Source organism: Solanum verrucosum, unplaced genomic scaffold (assembly GCF_900185275.1).
Source record: "Solanum verrucosum unplaced genomic scaffold, falcon-dt-bn FXZP01000275.1, whole genome shotgun sequence".
Taxonomy (NCBI): domain Eukaryota; kingdom Viridiplantae; phylum Streptophyta; class Magnoliopsida; order Solanales; family Solanaceae; genus Solanum; species Solanum verrucosum.
In genome coordinates, this window is record NW_026020738.1 from 585,194 (window position 1) to 604,882 (window position 19,689).

The following is a 19,689-nucleotide window of genomic DNA, read 5'->3' on the forward strand; positions in this document are numbered from 1 at the left end:
ACTAAAATTCCTCAATAACAAAGTATATATAGTATTTACTCACAAGTAAGAAATCTAAAACTTTTTCATGAAACAAATCAATATTAGTCCTTATAGAACAATTGCTAAACTTGATATAAGATTGGTGCAGAAAAATGCTTCTATATGAAGGACAAAAACAAGTAGTGCTTCTAATCTATAACATAGTTGATGAAAATCATTCTAAGAAAATTGTACGTTTGCAAAGGAACTTTGACAAAATTGGACCTATAAATGATTGCATAAATAGTGGTGATGGTTGCGATTAAGAAAATAATATGATGTAAGATGCGCATTATCTTGATCTACTCCTCCTCCCCCCTTGCGATGAAGCAATAGGAGGAGAAGTCTCCTAGCGGGCCTTAAGAAAAAGAAAGGAGGGTAAAAGTTGTTACATGAACACGATTAACCCTTCCTCTTCTTATGTGATTTGGATCCGGAGTGGTTTTTGTGTCTTTTCTTGTCACTGTTTTCACTTTCTGGCTTGGAATGCTTCTTCTCCAACTTGCTTTTGTTGGATTTTATACTAACTACACCACCGGAACCTATCTTCCCACCACCATTCTGGAGAGCACTTTCAAAATCAGCCTCTCTGTCTACTATAGCGAATTGCTGAAATAGCTCTGGGTCCAACAAACCTTCCGTTGTCTTGGCTTTCATGTCATCCTAGATATGATCTTAGGTAAGTATATATCTTTCCAAATGGGAGAAAACTTGCAGAGACAAAAGCAAGTAAATTCAAACCTGAACTTTTTTTGCAGCGTCATTGAGATCTTCATCAACAGATATTAGATGTGGTTCCAACGTAATCTGAAAAGGAGGAGGAAAAAGTGCCTTTGTTAATCTTCAGCGATGATAGATAAACAGCAGACAAGCAGTTACAGTGCCTCAAATGCTGCTATTTGATGAAACAGAATTGGTCACTTCTTGAGACAAACTAACATGAGAAGTGTCAGAATATCTCTGTGTTGACTAATTCACGCATAGTATGACGATGCATGCAGATATTTATCACTTTTAGTTTCTCTGTCATAGCATCATAGGATGTTTGAGAGAGTGAAATAAATAACTCATCTACTTACCGCTTTAAGCCGAGATGCAGTTGATGAAAATTCTTTTGATTTTAGATTATTCAGGTATTTGAAAAGCCTCTTCATGGTTTTCATGAAAAAGGACAATATCTGTTGCCTTTCCAAATTCATTTCTACCTGTAAAATAAAATTGAAAAGAGTAAACTCGAAGCACTCCGTTTATTGGATGAAATATCTTATTTAGTTTGGATGTGATTAACAAAACAAAAAAGAAGGGTATGTAACTGCACAAAACCTAATAGTACAGAATAACCTATTCAAAATATACACTAGCAATGCAGCAAACCTCTATTTCAGAGATGTCTTTGTGTTGCAGGCCATAGCAAAGCAATAGGGAAGCCTGGACATATGAAAGTGAAACTGGCAAATGCTCCAAAAAGTACTCACGCGCAAGTTTTTGAGCAACATCTCGAACCTGTGAAAAAATATCATGCAAATAATTAACATGAAAATAAGCAAATGTCAGGCACTTTTCAGATATTTGAACAACACTTGCACTAGGAAATAACGGAACAGTGTCCACACAAAATATCGGTCACTTTTGAAGGGTTTGTTGTTGAACACATCCTTTTTATCCCTTCAGTTCTTTCCCTTTTCCTATTAGCAATCTTTATAATTCTAGGAACCGGAGAACAAGCCACTTAACGAATAGATATCAAATGTTTAATTATTGGATTTTCTTCCAATGTATCAAATAGAACTTCAACCTTTATAACTGAACACCTAGATACAAACAGACGAAGAAGAGGAAAATCATGCCCCTGTTATCTATAAAGAAATATAACTGACATATTTCACTTGTCATTTCTGGTTCAGAATTTTCTTGTTTGTCAAAAGTAATACGTACCAATATGAGTATTCATTTACACTTGAACAATTTTCTTCTTGTCAAAAGTAATGTGTACCACTATGAGTTTTTAATCCACATGGACCAGATACGAACATCTTTTAAGAGCAAATGGTAGCAGGAGTTTACCAAATCATTCACTAGATTTGCGTAAAAGTGAACTCCAGTTGGTTATGATGCTTGAAATTCGAAAATGCCAACTTCAAGCTCTTTTCAGTGATTCAAGTTTTTCAGGCATGTAGACCACAATGTTTGTCTTAAGTACAATCTCCATATGATTGTTGATATTGAAACATACATCTAGCATAACTTGATAGTAGCACCAACAAAAAATTTCTATCGCTACTCCAGATAACATATTTTCACTCCCATCACTAATTGAGATCTAACCAGTAGTCCATAAGGTTATTTGAGTAGGCTCAAAGCACTCTTAGCCTTTTTCTTAATAGACTGTTCATACAGCACGTCTGTCCACTTACCCATTTCAACAAGTAAAAACTGTATCACAAGAGATCTTGCTTCACTACTTAGTATTAACATATTTCCTCACTAATCATCAACTCAGAACTTACCAAGGGATAGTCAATAAGGCTATTTGAGTAAGCTTCAAGCATCTTCATCTCATCAGGGTTCAGAACAAACTTCATGGAGTTTGACAATTCACTTGAAGCAGGGTCCTGCTCCACAAAGTTGATCTTTGGATCAAAGACACTGCAAGATTATGGCCATCATAAGCATATGTAAAGAGGCATACATATTAACTAACCACCAAAATATACATTCTTTTTTTTTTTTTTTTTTTGATAACCGAGAAATCCGTCTGTGACCCGCCCTTTGGACCAATCAAAAACTTCTAAACTCGGTGGATAATGGGCCCGCCCCTCTACCCTTCTCCACTTAAATACCGGGCTTCGCTTTGCATGGTGTGGGGCTTGAACCTATGACCTAAGCCACAAATCCTCCACCTTTTGCCACTTGAGCTAGGCCTTGGGGGCCACCAATATATACATTCTTACCTCATAGCAAGCTTGTAATTCATCTTCTGGTAGATAGAAGCCAACAGTTCGACTAACCTTCTCTTGTATACTGAGAATGGTATAAACAACATCAATATCAAAATAAGTATAGACAACAATTCTAAAATTAAAGAAAAAAGTAATAGAATAAATACAAGTTACTACAATAACTGCAACTTGTTTGATTGATAGGATGTGGATACAAAGGGGGGAGATAAAAGTGAGACGGCAAAATATGAAACTTGTATCTCTGTTTTCTCCAAATTTTGGACCAGAATGTCAAGGACAAATTTCACCTCCTCAATGAAATTTTTCATAATTCCAAAAGTTGCTTGTAATATGAAGTCACTACTCTATCAACAATGTATAAAACCTGACAAACATATATTAGGAATCGTAACATTTGAGTTCCTCTTTATCATGACAAAAGATCTTCTTCCAATCTCCTTGCAGATCCTTCCGATGATAAGCTAAAAAAATCAAGGAGGACAAAAACAACTTATCACCTTGGTAGAAGGGACCATAAAAGCCCCACTCATCTGATTCAGCAGCTTTAACATCATCATTCTTCAATGCCTTCAAGACCATGCATGTGTACTCGCCAGTTACGCTATTCTGATTCATTCAATCACATGTTGATCACTAATCCTCAACAGCAAACATCTAAAAATAACTTAAGGAACAGAGGCCTATTAAGACTTACCGGGGCATTGCCTGTGAAAAATGGAGCAAACTTATGTTTTCTCCAAAAGCGGAAGAGATCCAATGTAAGTCCAAATGAGACCCCAAGGTAATGGAGCCTTTCAGGTCGTCTTTCACGTAAAGGAACAAGCAATGGAGGAAGATCTGTTCTTGGTCTTATATTTTCTTCAAGCAAAGAGACCTGCAAGGAAGGTGGTTTGAATTCAGTAACAAAAGGCAAACAAATGTTCTAATCCCACATAAAAGTATTTCTAGATTTTGCAACCATCCCATTTGCCATATTACAGCTAATGATTAATCAGAAGACCTAACACAATAAACGCACTAGAAGTGATCGGGAGACAAACCACATCAATATGAAGAAAAGACAGAGATGCAATGAGAAATAATATTATGATTTTACACTGTTTTAAAAAGGTACAATGATATAACTTTTTTTCAACCTTAGGACACCCAAGGGATAAAAGGGAAGCCAATAACCTAAAGTACAACTGCAAAGTTAGATCAAATATGATTACCTCCTGTGCAGCTTCAGTTACATTGACTTGAGGAGTCTCCAATGTATCTTCTGTCTCTACTTCGGATAATTGCGTAAACTGACCCTCAAAGTACCTATGAAACCCATTCAGTAGAAAAGGCATAATATGTACTCAACTGAAAACACATTAATCTAGAAATGAAAACCTAAAAGCCATGAAACACAATAAATATGCAGATTTACAAGTGTAAAAGGAAGCCACACTATGCAGACTTGCAAGTGTAAAAGGAAGAAGTCAACAAGTGTAGAACCCTTCCATATCATCATCAACAATCAACAACAAAAAAAACATTCTTTTATACCTACTTTTCATATATACTACACTATGATTATAGTGAGCACTGAGCAGTCATTTCACATCATTTTAGGTAGGTAAAGGTGTGTTGTTCAGAGGCCATCAAGGTCATATTCAGGATTCACAGTGGTATGAATTTAATAATATCTTTGTTGCACCAAGCAACAAGGGTCCTTGACCTTTGACATACAAATAGACAACAATGATATGAATGCTTGCTGCCTAGGCATAATTCATAAACCAGCTGAATTAATTAAAATTCATACCAGACCAAACAAAATAACAAGCAATTGACAGAATACTTCATTTTTCCTTGATTTTTTTTTTGAGAATGGTGACAAGTTAATATATACAAAAAAAAAAAGGTAAACTACACAAGCTGTGTAGTCTTCCAAAAATAAAGTAAAGTTCCTAGCTGTCTGGCTTCTTACAGAAAAGAAAGACTAGAAAAACATGCCTCGGGACTCTTGCTATCGAGCATTTAGGAAAAAGAATTGTACTATACACATGCTTATTCACAATTCACTTTTTTTTCCTTGAGTTTATCTTATGTTGTCAGGGGGCTTTCCAAGCAAAAGCCCTGTTTGGTTACTTCGCCTCTCCATGCATTTTGCTCAGAATATTCATTTCCAACCTCCGCTAACACTTAGTCATAAGAACAACTATTTTTTACAAGATAAGGTATACTTGGCCATAAGAACATAAAGAGCATCTCCCCAGTTTTATGCAATGAATACCAGACCCCATGCCAGTTACAAACAAAACTTGCACCCAGTTCTATTTTGCATTTTTTGCAGGAACTTCTGAATGCTGGATCGAAACCAACTTAAATGCCAACAGAATATTCAAGGTATGAACAGTACCACCAGAATATGATGCGAGTCCTGAGACTTTAAGAAAACCTTCCTCGCCACCATCAATCCACCCCAAAATTCATCATAATGCCATTCAGTTAAAAGTGCAATGATAGAAAAGGCTGTTGAACCTTTCCAATCTCTTTTGAGGAAAGAGCAAGCGCTTGCTTCATTTTCATCATCTAACAGCGCTCGCAAAATTTACATACAACAACCTACACCATGATATACCCCCCAAATTTCAACTAGGCTTATTTTTCTTTATATGGTGTTTATAAAAAAATAAAATTGCTCAACCATGAACAATCTATTTTTGATGATTATCCAAACAAAGAGATTACTCTTTTAACTCAAAATATGGGAGAAAAGGGCTTCTTGCTTATCAGAAGATGTGTTGATAGCATGAGGGAGGGAGAGAGAGGTTTTGATGTTAGCAGCTTCCAGACGATGAGGAGTTGTCCACAAAAAAAGGGTCTTGGACTAAATTGACATAATTATAAGTTTAGTAAAACAAAAAATGGGAATGGTGCTAACCCTAGATATAAGCAACAGCCTACGGAGTAGCTTAATCATTCACAAATTATAGAAAGCCAAATGTGATCTACAGTCTAATCATATTGAAAACTGAAGAATTGCAGGGAAATTTGAAGCTACCTGGCTAGCAGTTCAACAGCAGCAGAACCATATCCAAGCTGCAACATCACAGTGACACATGGTTAGACATGCTGATAAACAAAGGAAATAAGCAGTTGGAAATTTTTCAAAGACCTCCTTACACTCTGCTTTTATACATAAACCTCGATTGTCATAAGATGCAGACCGCCCTCAGTTTGAAGTTTTTTTTCAATGGAGATTTTAAGATGACAACATTCCTGAGATATTCCAAATCTGTCTTTTTTTCAGCTTTGATTAGTAGTGCTACTTTTTGTATTGCAAATCTCCGATGAATTTCTATGAACTAATTTGTTATAAAGTCAATGATATGGAAGGACTTCAGTTCATGGAAAAATATCTGGAGGACTGCAGCACCAACAAAAGTTAAATGCTTTACTTGGTTGGTCATTAGAAAGGCATGCTTGACACATGAAGTCTTGAGGAAGAAAAGAAAGATCATACTTCCTTGGTGCTCTTTATGTGGGAAGACAGGGGAAACCAACAGTCACCTATTCTTACATTCTACTTTCACAGAACAAATATGGTCCATGTTTCTCAACTTTTCAAAAGTGAAATGGACTATGCCCGAACATACAGCTGATTTACTTAGTTGTTGGATCAGGAGAGGAGGTAGCAAGAGACACAAGACCTGGTGGAATTTGACTCCACATTGCATTTGGTGGACAGTGTGGAAGGAGAGGAATAGTAGGAATTTTGAAGATATATCCAATTTCATTCACAAGGTTAAATGGAATTGCATTGTATCTCTATATTTTTGGTGTAAAGAGATAGGATTAGAGGATTCAGATCAACTTTTAGAATTCTTAGGATCCTTGTAAGTATTATGCTTTTTGTTCTTTTCTGATTTTCTAAAGGTCCCCAGCATATCCTTAATGCTGAAGAATACAATGTTTACCAATTCTCAAAAAAAAAAAAGTGAAATTATTTCAAACTATAGTGGGGAGACATTTTTTTTGGGACGGACTAAAAAAGAAAGGGTGTCATGTAAAATGGGACGGAGGGAGTGTAATTTAAAAAGATCACCCACAACTTCACACAAATTGTGCAACACACATGGCGGGGACGGGGGGTCACAAAATTAAGTATCCAACAGTTAATGCATCAAAGGACGTTGCAAGATATTTTAGAAATTTCATCGCTTGAACTCGGTCTCATTCAATCAATCAATTCCTTGAGTTCCAATCTAGTGAGGATTACCCTTGCAAGTCCTTTATATACACAACACTCCATCCGGGATCATTTCTTTCCAATACCAAACTATTTGTGTTTTATGGCAAAAACAAGGAGGGCACTATATCCTCTTAAACCATGAAGGAGATCAATATGACAAAGACAAACCTAAAGGGAGATCTCAGACATTCTTTTTACTAGATTCTTTTGAATTGATAAGCATTACCTTCATAGCACTCGGATGTGTAGCAATGCGTACGATGCGGGCACCTGAAAGGCTTGGGAATACATCATCAGCAAACTGCTGAGAGAACTTCCAAGGTATCTGATCTCCAAAGGGCTGGCGACCTTGGAGCAAAGCTGCTTTAGCAGACTCCTGAGAAATTTGACCCTCCAGGCAGACCTGTGTGTTTAAGTCAAATTAAGACGGATCAAAAACTCTTAATGTCTTTGATTCCAAGTAAATATTGAGGTGAAATAAATGAAGTACCATCTATTTAATTCTCACAGGAACTGACTGAAACTAGACAAAAGAGCACAAAGAAAAAGTAAATATCTACCAAATGAATCTTGAAAGTTCATTTCTCTAGACCAATAAGGTTAATGATATCGTGAGAGAGATAAACACAGATAATACCATTGTCCAGGGTTGAGGAAAAAGGGTTTTGTCCGTATCAGAAAGGAGTCAAGGACTTACGGAATCAACCTTAAATTATTGGCTTATCAAAAAATAAACTACTACTATAGAGCATCGATCATTGAGATCGACTTTATGAAGCCTCTCATTAAACATGTAGCTCCATTTAGACCTGTGACAATCCAATTTAAGAAAAAGTGCAACCTCTGATGATGCATGAATATGTTGTCTATGAAGTCAGTGTTTCGCTGAGAGAATGCATTGATACATGCGCTCCCTCCAAAAAGAGGCAAAATCAGCCATAGCAGAAGATGAGGATCAATAAGTGGAAACAGAGAAAAACATGATCAGCTCTCATCAGGATAAAAGATCAATAATTAACATTGTGACCAATTTTCTATACAGATGAAATTTCCATCAAAAAACATTAGATGATTTGCAGATTACAAATAAAATCTACCCAAACAAAAAGAACACACATGACCAAGAGGAATTGGGCTAACTTGCCTTTTGAGAGCTCTACATCTGAATAGAACACAAAACACAGAATGGAGTAGAATATGCTATGGATACAACACACAAATTACTGGCTGATGTTTTCAACTGAGCTGAGCCAATTTTAGTTGTGATTTTGTATTTTAGGACCAAAATTTTCCACAAATAGAAAGCAAATCACATATTGGTTATTACCAGGAGTTGAGAGATTTTCCTATTTTTTCTTCACTACGGTAATAGCACAAGAAAGAAAGCTGCATATAAAAAGGACCCATGTAATTCTGGCATCCAGCCAATTGGAACACCAGATAAAGTAACGCAAAGAAGAGAATTGTCTCAACATAAAAAACACTGAAACTAACAGTAGCAAGTCAATATCGGTCAGAAGATTTCTAACAAATATAGCATCCCAAAGAAAACACTTGCATAACAGGGACAGACAAGACCACCAACCTGGATGACACAGAGAATATCAGGAAGAGTATTTTTTGACTCATCAACAGGGCCTGTGAGAATAATTAGTTAGGTGCTCTTGCATTTAGTAAATGCAAAATTTATTTACCATGTCCTATTGAGAAGCATCAACTGGTTTAGTTATACCTAGTAGCACAAACAAGTGGTGAGCTGGAGCATCAGCCATCAATTGTAAATCATTTGGAGAATTTTTGTAATGAGAAGCAACATAGAGGGCCATCATTCGCTGCAAATTTTTCAAAGCAAAAGGATCACAATGTATCAAAGTTGACCAAGCAAACATCAGCCTGAAGAATAATAATAATTAAAAAGCAAAGGTGGTTTACCTGCAAAAATAACTCACTGTCTTTATGATAAGAGAAAAGTGTGTCCCGGTTAACATAGTAGAGATCACAATGACCGGGTTGGGGTAACCTGATTGAAGAAAAGAGAATTGTAACTGGAGAAAAAACATGGTTGACTTCTGCAGGAACTACGTTAAGCCAAAGAAAATTTACCGGCTGATACTTGGGATACTATTTGTAACATCCAAACAGAGCAAAGCATTAAGCCATCGTTCAATGCGATCACCAGAAGCATATCTAATGGATTCACTCAATTCTATCTTTTTGAAAAGCCGACCTACATTTAATGGTAAAATCTAGATTTTAAACAAGATAACTGAAACATGATTTAGCACAGACACCATTTATCATACCACCAGCTCAATCATGAATAATCATGAAAGGCAAAAGTACACCATAGAAAAAAAAATCATACTCATGAATGAACACAAACTTGAGGGAAAGCAATACTTTTTAAGACAAGGGCGTATTATCAGCATTTACTTAAAAAACTCCAGTTTGATTCATCATAATACTTGTGTTTACTTTGGAACATCCAGTCATAAAACTTCCCATTATTTAAATAATGCAGGTGACCAGCAAGAACTTTGAAGTTTGATTATTTCAAAAGCATGTATTATGAGTATTTGATTTGTAATAAATCCAACCTGATTCACCATATACTTGGTTTTACTTGCAAACATCCAGTCATAGAAAGCTTCACCAAGATCTAAAATCATAACCAGACGTGCATTGCCCAAGACACAAATTAAGGCATGATTTAAGATAAGGCCTGTGTTATTTAATAATTACATGCACAATTCTCCTTCTTTTAAGTAACTCTAAGGAGTTCTCCACCCAATATCAGTGCTCTCTAATTTTCAGTTTTCTTTGCATTCCTAGTTCCTCCTGATTAACTTATTTAAGGATACATGGACTCTACACACACCATAAGTCGAGTGATCAACTAGCAAATATGGAGATGAAATACCTGAAAGTGCACTATCTGCACTTTTAGACTTCTGACTTTGCTCCTCTAGTTGTTGTAGCAACTTCAATGACAAGGATCTTCCAGTGCCTTCATAGCTTTAAAAACAAAAATAATAGGATAGAGTGATCATCAGCACTGTTAACCCCAGGGTAAACACACAAGAGTGTCAAAATAATTCTTCTATCATATAAGACAGTAAGAAGCAATATAAATTGGAAAAGGAGTGGATAGGTTATTTGGAGAGCATAACATTACTAGACAGAAACTAAGCTGGACACAGCCTCATACCCATTCACAGTTGATGCAAGGAAGACGAGGTAAGGACCAAGCAAAGATTTGACCACAGGTAATGGAATAGCTGCTGCTTCATCAACCACCAGCAATTCAACTTGTGACAGCTTTCCATGCTCATGAGGTAGTATATACTGGCATAGCATAAATGATATTGATAACATCAGAAAGTCAGACATACAACTTAATTTCCATATACTGGCAAAAAGAACTGCAGCGAATTAAAAGTAAGGTGTAAAAGATATGTTTGTAAGAAGAAGAAATTTTTAGTTTAATTATCCCAATATATCGACAACCTTAAGAGGACACAAAAGCACAAGAGATGGAGAAATACAAGAAATCTTGCCATACAGAATAACAGAAATCACCAGCAAGAGTTACAAAATTGGAGAGAATTCTCAAGATCTTTAAAGTTCAGGGACAAGGGGAACGGAAGGTGCAGAAAGTGAATATGAATTTGGAAAATGGAAGAGCCATTATCACAACATAACTCCTCGCCGTTAATACTGACCTGAATTGTCTGTCTATGCTGCTTATAGATGTTGATCCGCACGACAGATTTTTTAAACTCCGGGTTATTGCTTTTCACAATATCATAATCAATGTGTTCCTGTGCATATCGTGAGGCAGAAGAATGTGAGATCAATTTCAGGTACCAACTAGATGTGTGACAATCTGTTGCACAAGTACTTAAAGAAAATCGCACTATGTTTATGTTTCTACGGATATCTCAGCAGGAGAAGCGTTTTCTCACTTAAAAAGACTTGAAGGGGTGAATGGCAGACTGAAAGTGAAAACTAACATCCCTGGAGAAGATAGATTTCACAGAGAATATGCAAACACACCCTAATCAGTCAGATAAATTTGCATCCTACCTTGTACTCGAGCATACTGAAACCCTTACAGACAAAGTCAAACAGAGTTTTCAGATTTTCAGGACTAGGCGCTGTTATAAAAATATTGGAATACCTGCAATAGCAAACTATAGAAGTTAGCAAGACACAAGGTAGGATCACGGAGAGGAAAGGATATTGAAACCCAGACCAGTTTACCCTGCAGCAACAGCCCCTGCAATTGCCAACCCAAGAGCAGCTGACTTCCCCCGGCCACGAGCAGCAAGAAGAGCAACAGTGCTTCGAAGCGTCTTATCCAGAATAGCGTCAAGAAACGTGATCACTGCTTTTCCCTATTTCATATTATTGGTTAATAGCAACATACAGTAGCAGAACAAGAAAAAAAATTAATTGCAATGAACCCCACAACTGCTATTTATGGTGAACCGTGGTATTATAAGTTAATACTGAATCCATCCAACGGCCATGTTGGCCTTGTTATTATTAATGAAATGCTTTACCTTTACCTGATTAAAAAAAATATTGAATCCATCCATTCAAGCTAGTAAAATTAGTATCTAAAAAAATCACTATCAGACTCAAAATTACAATCAGAAAAAACTACAGATTTATTTAATGAAAGCATGGAAGAATGGGAATATTTTTAAAAGGAAAAGCAAGAGCTTGAACAGACAATAATTGCAGCAATGATGATTTAACATACTAGTTAAGCCGTAACAAAAGTTCCTAACTTCAAGACCTTAGCCCACATACCGATATTTATTTATCAATTATCAGCAAGTCATATTTCTTTACTTAGTATGTCAAGTCCTGTTCTATTTATCAGAAGTGAAGTTTTGTTCTATTTATGAGTGATTGGCCCAACCAAACCATATGATTCTACACCAGAAGGAATCGCACAGTTCGACCAGCATTTTTTTCTATTTTTGAGAAGGTAAAGAAACCGACCAGCAGTTTTTTTTTTCAGTCTGTATTCATGTAAACTTTAGATGGAGGAAATCTGTTTTTGGTGATTTCATCAAAAATTAATAGCAAAAAGACATTTAGAACTAAATTGTGCTGACTAAACTCACATTCTGACATGTCAGTTGACTTTCAATCCAAAAAATAGGAAACTTATTATTATTTGAACAGAGAAAAGAAAAAAACGACCAAGCACCAATAATGATTAAGCTTTAAATGAACAAGCTCCAAGTTTAAGGCAAGTTCTAATGTATGGTTGTACCTACTACAGCACCATCTAATGGTGTCAAATATGGCCCAAAAATTGATGGCTCCCCCAACCCACCCAAAATCTTATGGGTTGGGCACAAGATAATTTAGTATTGGGATGATTTTTAGCCCGCCCAACATAACCCATTTTTAAAGTGATCTCCATTTTAGCCCAATACAAGCTCAATTCTAACCCATTTTTAAGATTAACTTTAATTTGGGTTTACTGCTTGAAATATTACTTTGATTTTTCTGTATATTCACTTCTCTTGTAACATGTATCTGATAAGTTTGATTGTGTACAATCTTCACTACATTAAATTAATAACCAAAATTACATAATAAGTTGTAGCTTTTTTAAAAAATCAATGCAATGAGGATAATTTTATGGAACAAAGTAAAAGTATATGGTAAATCTAGTGTCTTCCTGAAATATTTTAATATGTGAAATATAATGTGCTAATATTTTGTCTGAATTGAGAGCTCCCTATTTCATGCTGAAGCTTCACCAGAATTAGGATAAATACAAGACGATATGCTAATAACAAGTGACCCTAAAAAATAATGGGGTGTAATTTTAAATTGTTTCCAATAGGAGGAGGAAAATTAGGACATTTTCTTGTGTATAAACGTATTCATATTTATCAAATTATCTTATTCAAAATGATATCGTACAAAATTAAGAAAGATGATTACTTTAAAATACATCCACGAGAAAAAGTTGCATGCTTCACTTGGTTGGTAATTAGAAGAGCTTGTCTAACCCACGAAGTATTACAAAGAAGAGGTATACAGATCTGTTCAAGGTGCTATATGTGTGAACAAGAGGCTGAAGCAAATGGCCGTTTATTTCTGCATTGCAAGGTGGCTACAGATCTGTGGAACATGTTCGTTTGTATACTCGGGGTTAATTGGACAATGCCCAGAAACACTTTTGAGGTACTAACATTGACTGGTAAGGAATTGGGAAGAGAGGATCAAAGGAAGATTGGTGGAAAAATGTCCCTGCTTGCATTTGGTGGACACTATGGAAAGAAAGGAATGAGAGGTGCTTTCAAGGGAGGGTTAGCAGCTCCCAGATGATCAAGATGAGATGTCTTAGTCTTTTGTATTTTTGGTGTAAACAAGATTTTTTGATGACAAGGGAAACCCGCAGCCGCTACCCCTTTGGGTGCGCACAGGGTAAAAACCCCGCTCCTATGCAATAGTTCGCAAACCACATAGGAGAGGAAGTGTAAACAAGATTTAGTGGGGGAAGTAGATAGTTTAGTGGAGTTTATAGGCCAATTGTAAATTTTTGAAAATTTGTTTTTGGATCTGAGAATTATGGCACCCCCTGGGGGTTTGTAGATCCCTCCTCATCAATTTCTTGATGAATTCTTTTGTGTGAATACAAAGTTACCTATTTCAAAAAAAAGAATACATCCACGAGAAGCGAAAAAATATTCTTTTTAATTAGCGCATTCTTTCTAATTAGAATTCAAAACCCCCTATAAATAGTTAGGTCAAGTTGGGCAGGTAACAGTCCAACCCATTTTTTAGTCTATTTCAACCCAAGTACTTTTGAGCCAATTTTAGCCCAAACCATTAGCTCAGGCCCTTTTGACCCGCCTAACCTGCCCAATTGACACACCGAGCACCATCAAGTGTTGTCTATTTTGTGGGGGTGATGGGGATATCACTTTACAGATTAAGAAAAAGGGTGTACTTATGCATGAGTATTAGTCCCCCTATTAACTGAATATCGTCTGATAACTAAGTTTAATTCTAGTTACGAGTGGTTTTAACCAATCCAACATTCTGCCACAAAGAAAAGGACAAAAATGTTCACAGTGAATTTTCAATTTTACCAAGTATCAAATCATTATCTCCTGTTATCCTATGAGCTATACAATAACTCAGTTAAAACATCTATTTTACATACAAGTAACTCTTTATCCTGGGGGTTAGTTCCACATAGCCTAGCAATTGGCAATGTATGACATATGCTCCAATTGAGAAACAAATGCCAATTCTCACAGTTCAAGCAAAGTAACTAACCTGGTCCAAGGTACAGCATTTCCGAATGAGGGGACCGACAGGGAAGTCTTCATTCAATTGTTCTTTTAAATTCCTTAATTCCCTGTCTGCTTCTGAGAGCCCCTCAGAGTCCTTCATCAAAGTAAATAAAAAAAGAGTCAAGAATACTTATATCAAAAGATTACCAAAGATAGTTTATCGTGTGCCAAAAAGTGACTCCAGAAAGAGTAATTCTTTTGCAGTTCAACATCTGATATGACGTAATTATATATGGCCGTTACATTTCATATGGACTATGATCTGAATCAGCATATATTATCTGAGATGTATAAATCAGTAATCAGAACAACTCAGGAATGAACTGATCCAGGAAGAAGTTTACCTCTTGAACAGGTACAGCAGTAATTCTCCTCATGTGGGAGGAGATTGGTAAAATATTTAATTCATCATCCATGACAATACATGTTTCGCATGATGCAAGAGAGAGTATAAATCGCTCATTAAAGCGACCCGTAGTCTGTGAATGGGATTCTGTACGAAACCTGGAGTGAACATCCTGCATATTTACATGTGTTATAACATCAAGGGCGCATAGAAAACCAAGTAACTATCTGCAAGCTAAAAGCAGCTTCTTCATTCAAATACTCTTTTTGAGTGTGTGCGTGTGTGGTCAGTTGAAATCTTATTTAATTAATTAAAGAGCAAGAAAGAAAAACAGTAAGAAGTAACAATGGAAGAGATGTCACTAATCTACTAGTTGCTCAAAATTTCCAGCCTAGAAAGCAGAGCAGTTGGTATTGAGCGTACCATGGTCATGGTGAAGAGACTGGTTAGAGAGGACAAATGGCGAAGCAACAATACAATTAGCCCACCACCTTCAACTGTCTCTATTGTTCTCGCAAGAAGATTGGGTGTCAAAGCCTCGAAATCCTAGAACATCATAGAGGAAAAGAAAATAATTTTCCCAACTATCACGATAACATAAGAGGGGATAAAAGAGGAAATAGGTAGTCGATTTGCTTTAAATAGTTTATGGAAATTTAAAACTTCTCAGTTACCTGCAATATACACATGCCAAAAGTATTTCCTAGAATTCTTTCTGAATCTCTATACAAGCAATAGCTAACGCCTCCAGTTCCAACAAAAAGGTCAAATGGGTCTGCTTTTTCAGTGTCCAGTACTCCCTGCAGTATCATTTTTTTCATTTGCTTCTGTCTCTTTTTCTTGTGACTGCAAGAAGATGATTGACTCTATCATTGACCAATTGCCTAAATGACTAACAACATCTACTGATAAACTGATATGAACACAGTGAGACACAAAACAAAATCCCCACTAATCACTCACAATATAACAACCTCCACAAAAGAATGACCCTAGAATTCCTTTCACTCACCAGTAATATCCAGTAAATTAACTGACAGATATATAGCTACAATTAACTATTAGCACAACAAGTATTGTCGCTAAAGTTTCAAATTCATCAAAATTTAAAGTTTCTTCAGTAATACCCAACTTAAGCCTGTGTTTTATCATATTCCAACCAGACAAAGTAACTGCCAAAACAAAGTCAAGAACTTTGGTGAAGCAGCTTTATAGAGTTTTCGCAGTTTCTTTTTGTCAAACAAAATCCATCGTCGCTAACTCAAATTCACATTACAATATTCAATCCAATCTCCCCATGGGACAAACCAAATTCAGGTTTCAATAAAGAATACAAATAGTCCCTCCATTAAATTTATTTGTCCTATTTTCCTTCTTGGAGCATGTTTGGATTGGCTTTTGACTTTTATCTTATAAGCCAATAGTAATAAGTTAGAAATCAAAACTTATGGTTTTTGGCTTATTTTTATCATTTTAGCTTAAACACTAAAAAGTGCTAAAAAGCTATTTCGACATAACAGGCACTAAAAATAAGCCAAACAGGCTCTTAGTAAGTTTCAGAAAGAAAGTTTTTTTTTACTTTTTTGGCAATCCTTTGATATCTAAACTTACACATACATGTTAAACACAACAAAATTAAAAGTCATTTTGGTACATAGTTTAAATCCACAAAATTCAAAAGTATTCTTTAATTTCTTAAACTCCATACCAGATTGAAATTGAAACAGAGAGTAAACAAACCACGTCCATAATTGGAAGAATTCAAAAAAAAAAAACACAAACTTGGAGCAATATCTCACCTGCTAAGTTCAAGTTTATCCTTATAGCACCAAAGCACACTAGGCCGCGACTTTACAGAAGCTTTCCCCAACATATAGTGCAGATTAACAATCTATTTTTATTCAATTTTTTCACAAAAACAAAAAAGAGTTAGAAACAAGTGTTTACTTCACAAAATTTATTAGAGAGAACAACGAGGAAAGTAAAATTGCCTGGTCACGAGATTTGTCTCCAATAATAACAAACATAGAACGGTGACGATTACGAACTCCATTCTCAATTAGGGTTCTAATCCGTTCATCCACTTTCTTCCTCATTTTTTCTTCTTCTTCACTGATGTTCAAACTGCTCTGTTATGTTCCTGTATTGTATTAGGGTTTAAAGAAGGGTTTTTGTAAAAGAAGTGATGTGGCTTATAAATATACCTATGTTATAAAATATATGATGGAGGTTTATTAAACTATGTTTCTTTCGAGAAAAGTTATTAGGAAGGCTAACTTTGGGATCAAATTTGGAAAAATTAGATAATTAGACATACTTAACTATTATATATACATATTTTACCTATAGTTTATTTTAATAATTATATCATATATTTTAAAAAGTTACATAAATTTCTTAAATATAATATTGAATAATTATCTTAAATTTAAACTCTTTAATTAAGGATATATTAACAATTTTAATTACTTTCTCTCACATAACTTTTTTCCTCCCCAATTATCCGTATCTCAACCCTCACCACAATTCACACACATCCATCATCTATCTTTCTTCCTTAATCATTTCAAAACATGTTTGCATGTATAAAATTCAAAATTAATTCTTGAGAATCAGACATAAAGAGGTAAATTAAGATTTTGTTTAATTATTCGCTATGGGCAAAAGTGTTCATTACCCCCTGAACTTGAAGTTTTTTATTCAATGTACACCTAAACTATATTTCGTTTTAATTACCCCCAAACTTGTTTATTCCTCCATCGCGTACACATGTATTGTCCACCTGGCGTAGAAATTGACAACAAACTCTAGCATGCGTGTGAGGAAGTAAATTTTTGCCACATCACAAAGCTCCAATAGTAAAAAAAAAAACATAAAATCTCCATTTTTCTTTAATTTTTGGCATCTTTTCAGAACTTTCTCTCTCTATTCTCTAACTATTTATTCTCCCTAATCCCTTCTTCCTTTTCAAATTTCAGAATTTTTCTCTCATTTTTGTTTTTTAATTACATTTGTTAAATTCATGAATTATAATAGGAGACATGTTTGTTTATGTGGGACTCCTCCAATTCTGAAATTTTCATGGACAAATGACAATCCTGAACGTAGATTTCTCGGTTGTAGACAATATGGGGTATGTATTGTTTCATATATTTTTTCTTTTAATTTTTCAATTTCTTATTATGTAATTTTTTTTAACTTTGATTTTATGAAATGCAATCCTTATTTTGAAATCCTTTTAAGTTTTTCGATTGGTATGATCCAGAATTTCCTAGCCAGGCGAATGCTGTGATTTTGGGTCTGTTGAAGAAGACCAATAAACAACAAAAACAACTGAAGTGTAGATAGATGTTAAAACTGATTTTGGGCATTAGTCTAATATGTAATGTGATATTGTTCTTTTATTTAGTGTGTTGTTAAAAAAGATTTAGTAAATGTAATTGTTCTTAACGCAAGGACTTTTGGTTCTAGTGTTCTCATTTTGTGCATTAGTTTGGTTTGGTGTTTTAGTGATGTATGTTTTTGCTGATTAAAGCTATATATATATATATATATATATATATATATATATATATATATATATATATATATATATATATATATATAATGGTGTATGCTCAATTGACTTGTCATTTTTTCATAAAATTACAATTACATGGAATAGGTAATATGATAACAAAACAAGTAATAATAGCATACAGGCATAACATAACTAGTGCTTTCTTGATCATTAAACACAAACATCAGTTTCATTGTTTCAACCAACAACCACCACAATAACTTAAGTGAACCATGAAAACACAAAACAGTCACTACTTTAAGTTTGGTTGAACAACCATACAAGCACCAAAACATAAAACAATCATTAATTTAAGTTTGGTTGTTACAACCACACAACCACTAAAGCACCAACACACATTAACTAAGAAGTTTTCTTTGAGGGAGATTTTTCCTGGGCTTGTGCCCTTGTTTGAATTCCAACAGCTTTTGATTTGGTTTGAATACGACGCGTAACACTTTGGACTTTAAGTTCTCTTTGAGTCATGGTATGTTTGCCTTTCCACTTCAGTCCCTTGGTAAGTTTAAAACCAATATTACATGTCACATACGCAGAACTCTGCACACAAATATTAACCCTCCTATTGCTAGTCAATCATTGCTGAAATATTAACAACTTAGTTATTTTGGGACTCACATTTAAAAATATAATTTTGATAATTCTATAAGACACTTACATTAATACATGTGTATCCAGTATCAGCAACAAATACACCTTGTCCCACAACTCTTGGCCTCTTCTTATAACCATTGCATGCACCTCTTCTTGTACAAGTGTTGTTGCTGCTTGCTTTTTCATATTGACCCCTACCCCTCTTTTTATCAGTGGAGGACTATTGTGAGTAGAAAAAGAATAAAACAAGAGACTAAATTAATAAGGAACCTAATCTGATTTATAAAAGCAAATTAATGTGAATGTACCTCTTTAGTGGGTGTTGGTGTAGACTTAGGTTACAGATTTTTTGGACAATTTCTCTTGTTATGATTTGCTCCTCTGCAAATTGAACGTGTCATTATTGTCTCCATTCTTGGCAACTTCCCAGCATTTCTCACTTCACCAATTTCTCTTCTTCTGTTCTTTGGTGAACTACCAGGCATTTTTCTTACCTCAGGTGGTTCAACTATTGGGTTTCTACTTTCAGGCCACATTTTCATGTTTGGGACTAGTTGAATGAAATGAGAATATGTCTTCAGATATGTCACGCCCCGAGACTACCCTCGAGACGTGGACACGGGACCTAGGAC

The 19,689-nt window shown here is 35.2% G+C and overlaps 1 protein-coding gene across 1 annotated transcript; it reads right to left on the bottom strand.

Moving 5' to 3' along the window:
- Positions 1-232: 232 nt before the first annotated feature.
- LOC125812644 (RNA cytidine acetyltransferase 1-like) lies at positions 233-17,058 on the bottom strand. Its single transcript, XM_049492136.1, has 26 exons — positions 16,878-17,058; positions 16,686-16,777; positions 15,561-15,732; positions 15,310-15,432; positions 14,885-15,058; positions 14,524-14,634; positions 11,470-11,603; positions 11,293-11,386; positions 10,929-11,027; positions 10,415-10,551; positions 10,127-10,221; positions 9,310-9,433; positions 9,139-9,226; positions 8,939-9,038; positions 8,792-8,844; positions 7,433-7,609; positions 6,016-6,053; positions 4,193-4,286; positions 3,676-3,855; positions 3,479-3,587; positions 2,973-3,042; positions 2,529-2,667; positions 1,396-1,524; positions 1,101-1,226; positions 763-828; positions 233-684 (listed from the first exon to the last, which is right to left on the bottom strand). The coding sequence occupies exons 1-26, from the start codon at positions 16,980-16,982 to the stop codon at positions 424-426; spliced, it is 3,090 nt and encodes a 1,029-aa protein (XP_049348093.1). The 5' UTR covers positions 16,983-17,058; the 3' UTR covers positions 233-423.
- Positions 17,059-19,689: the final 2,631 nt, after the last annotated feature.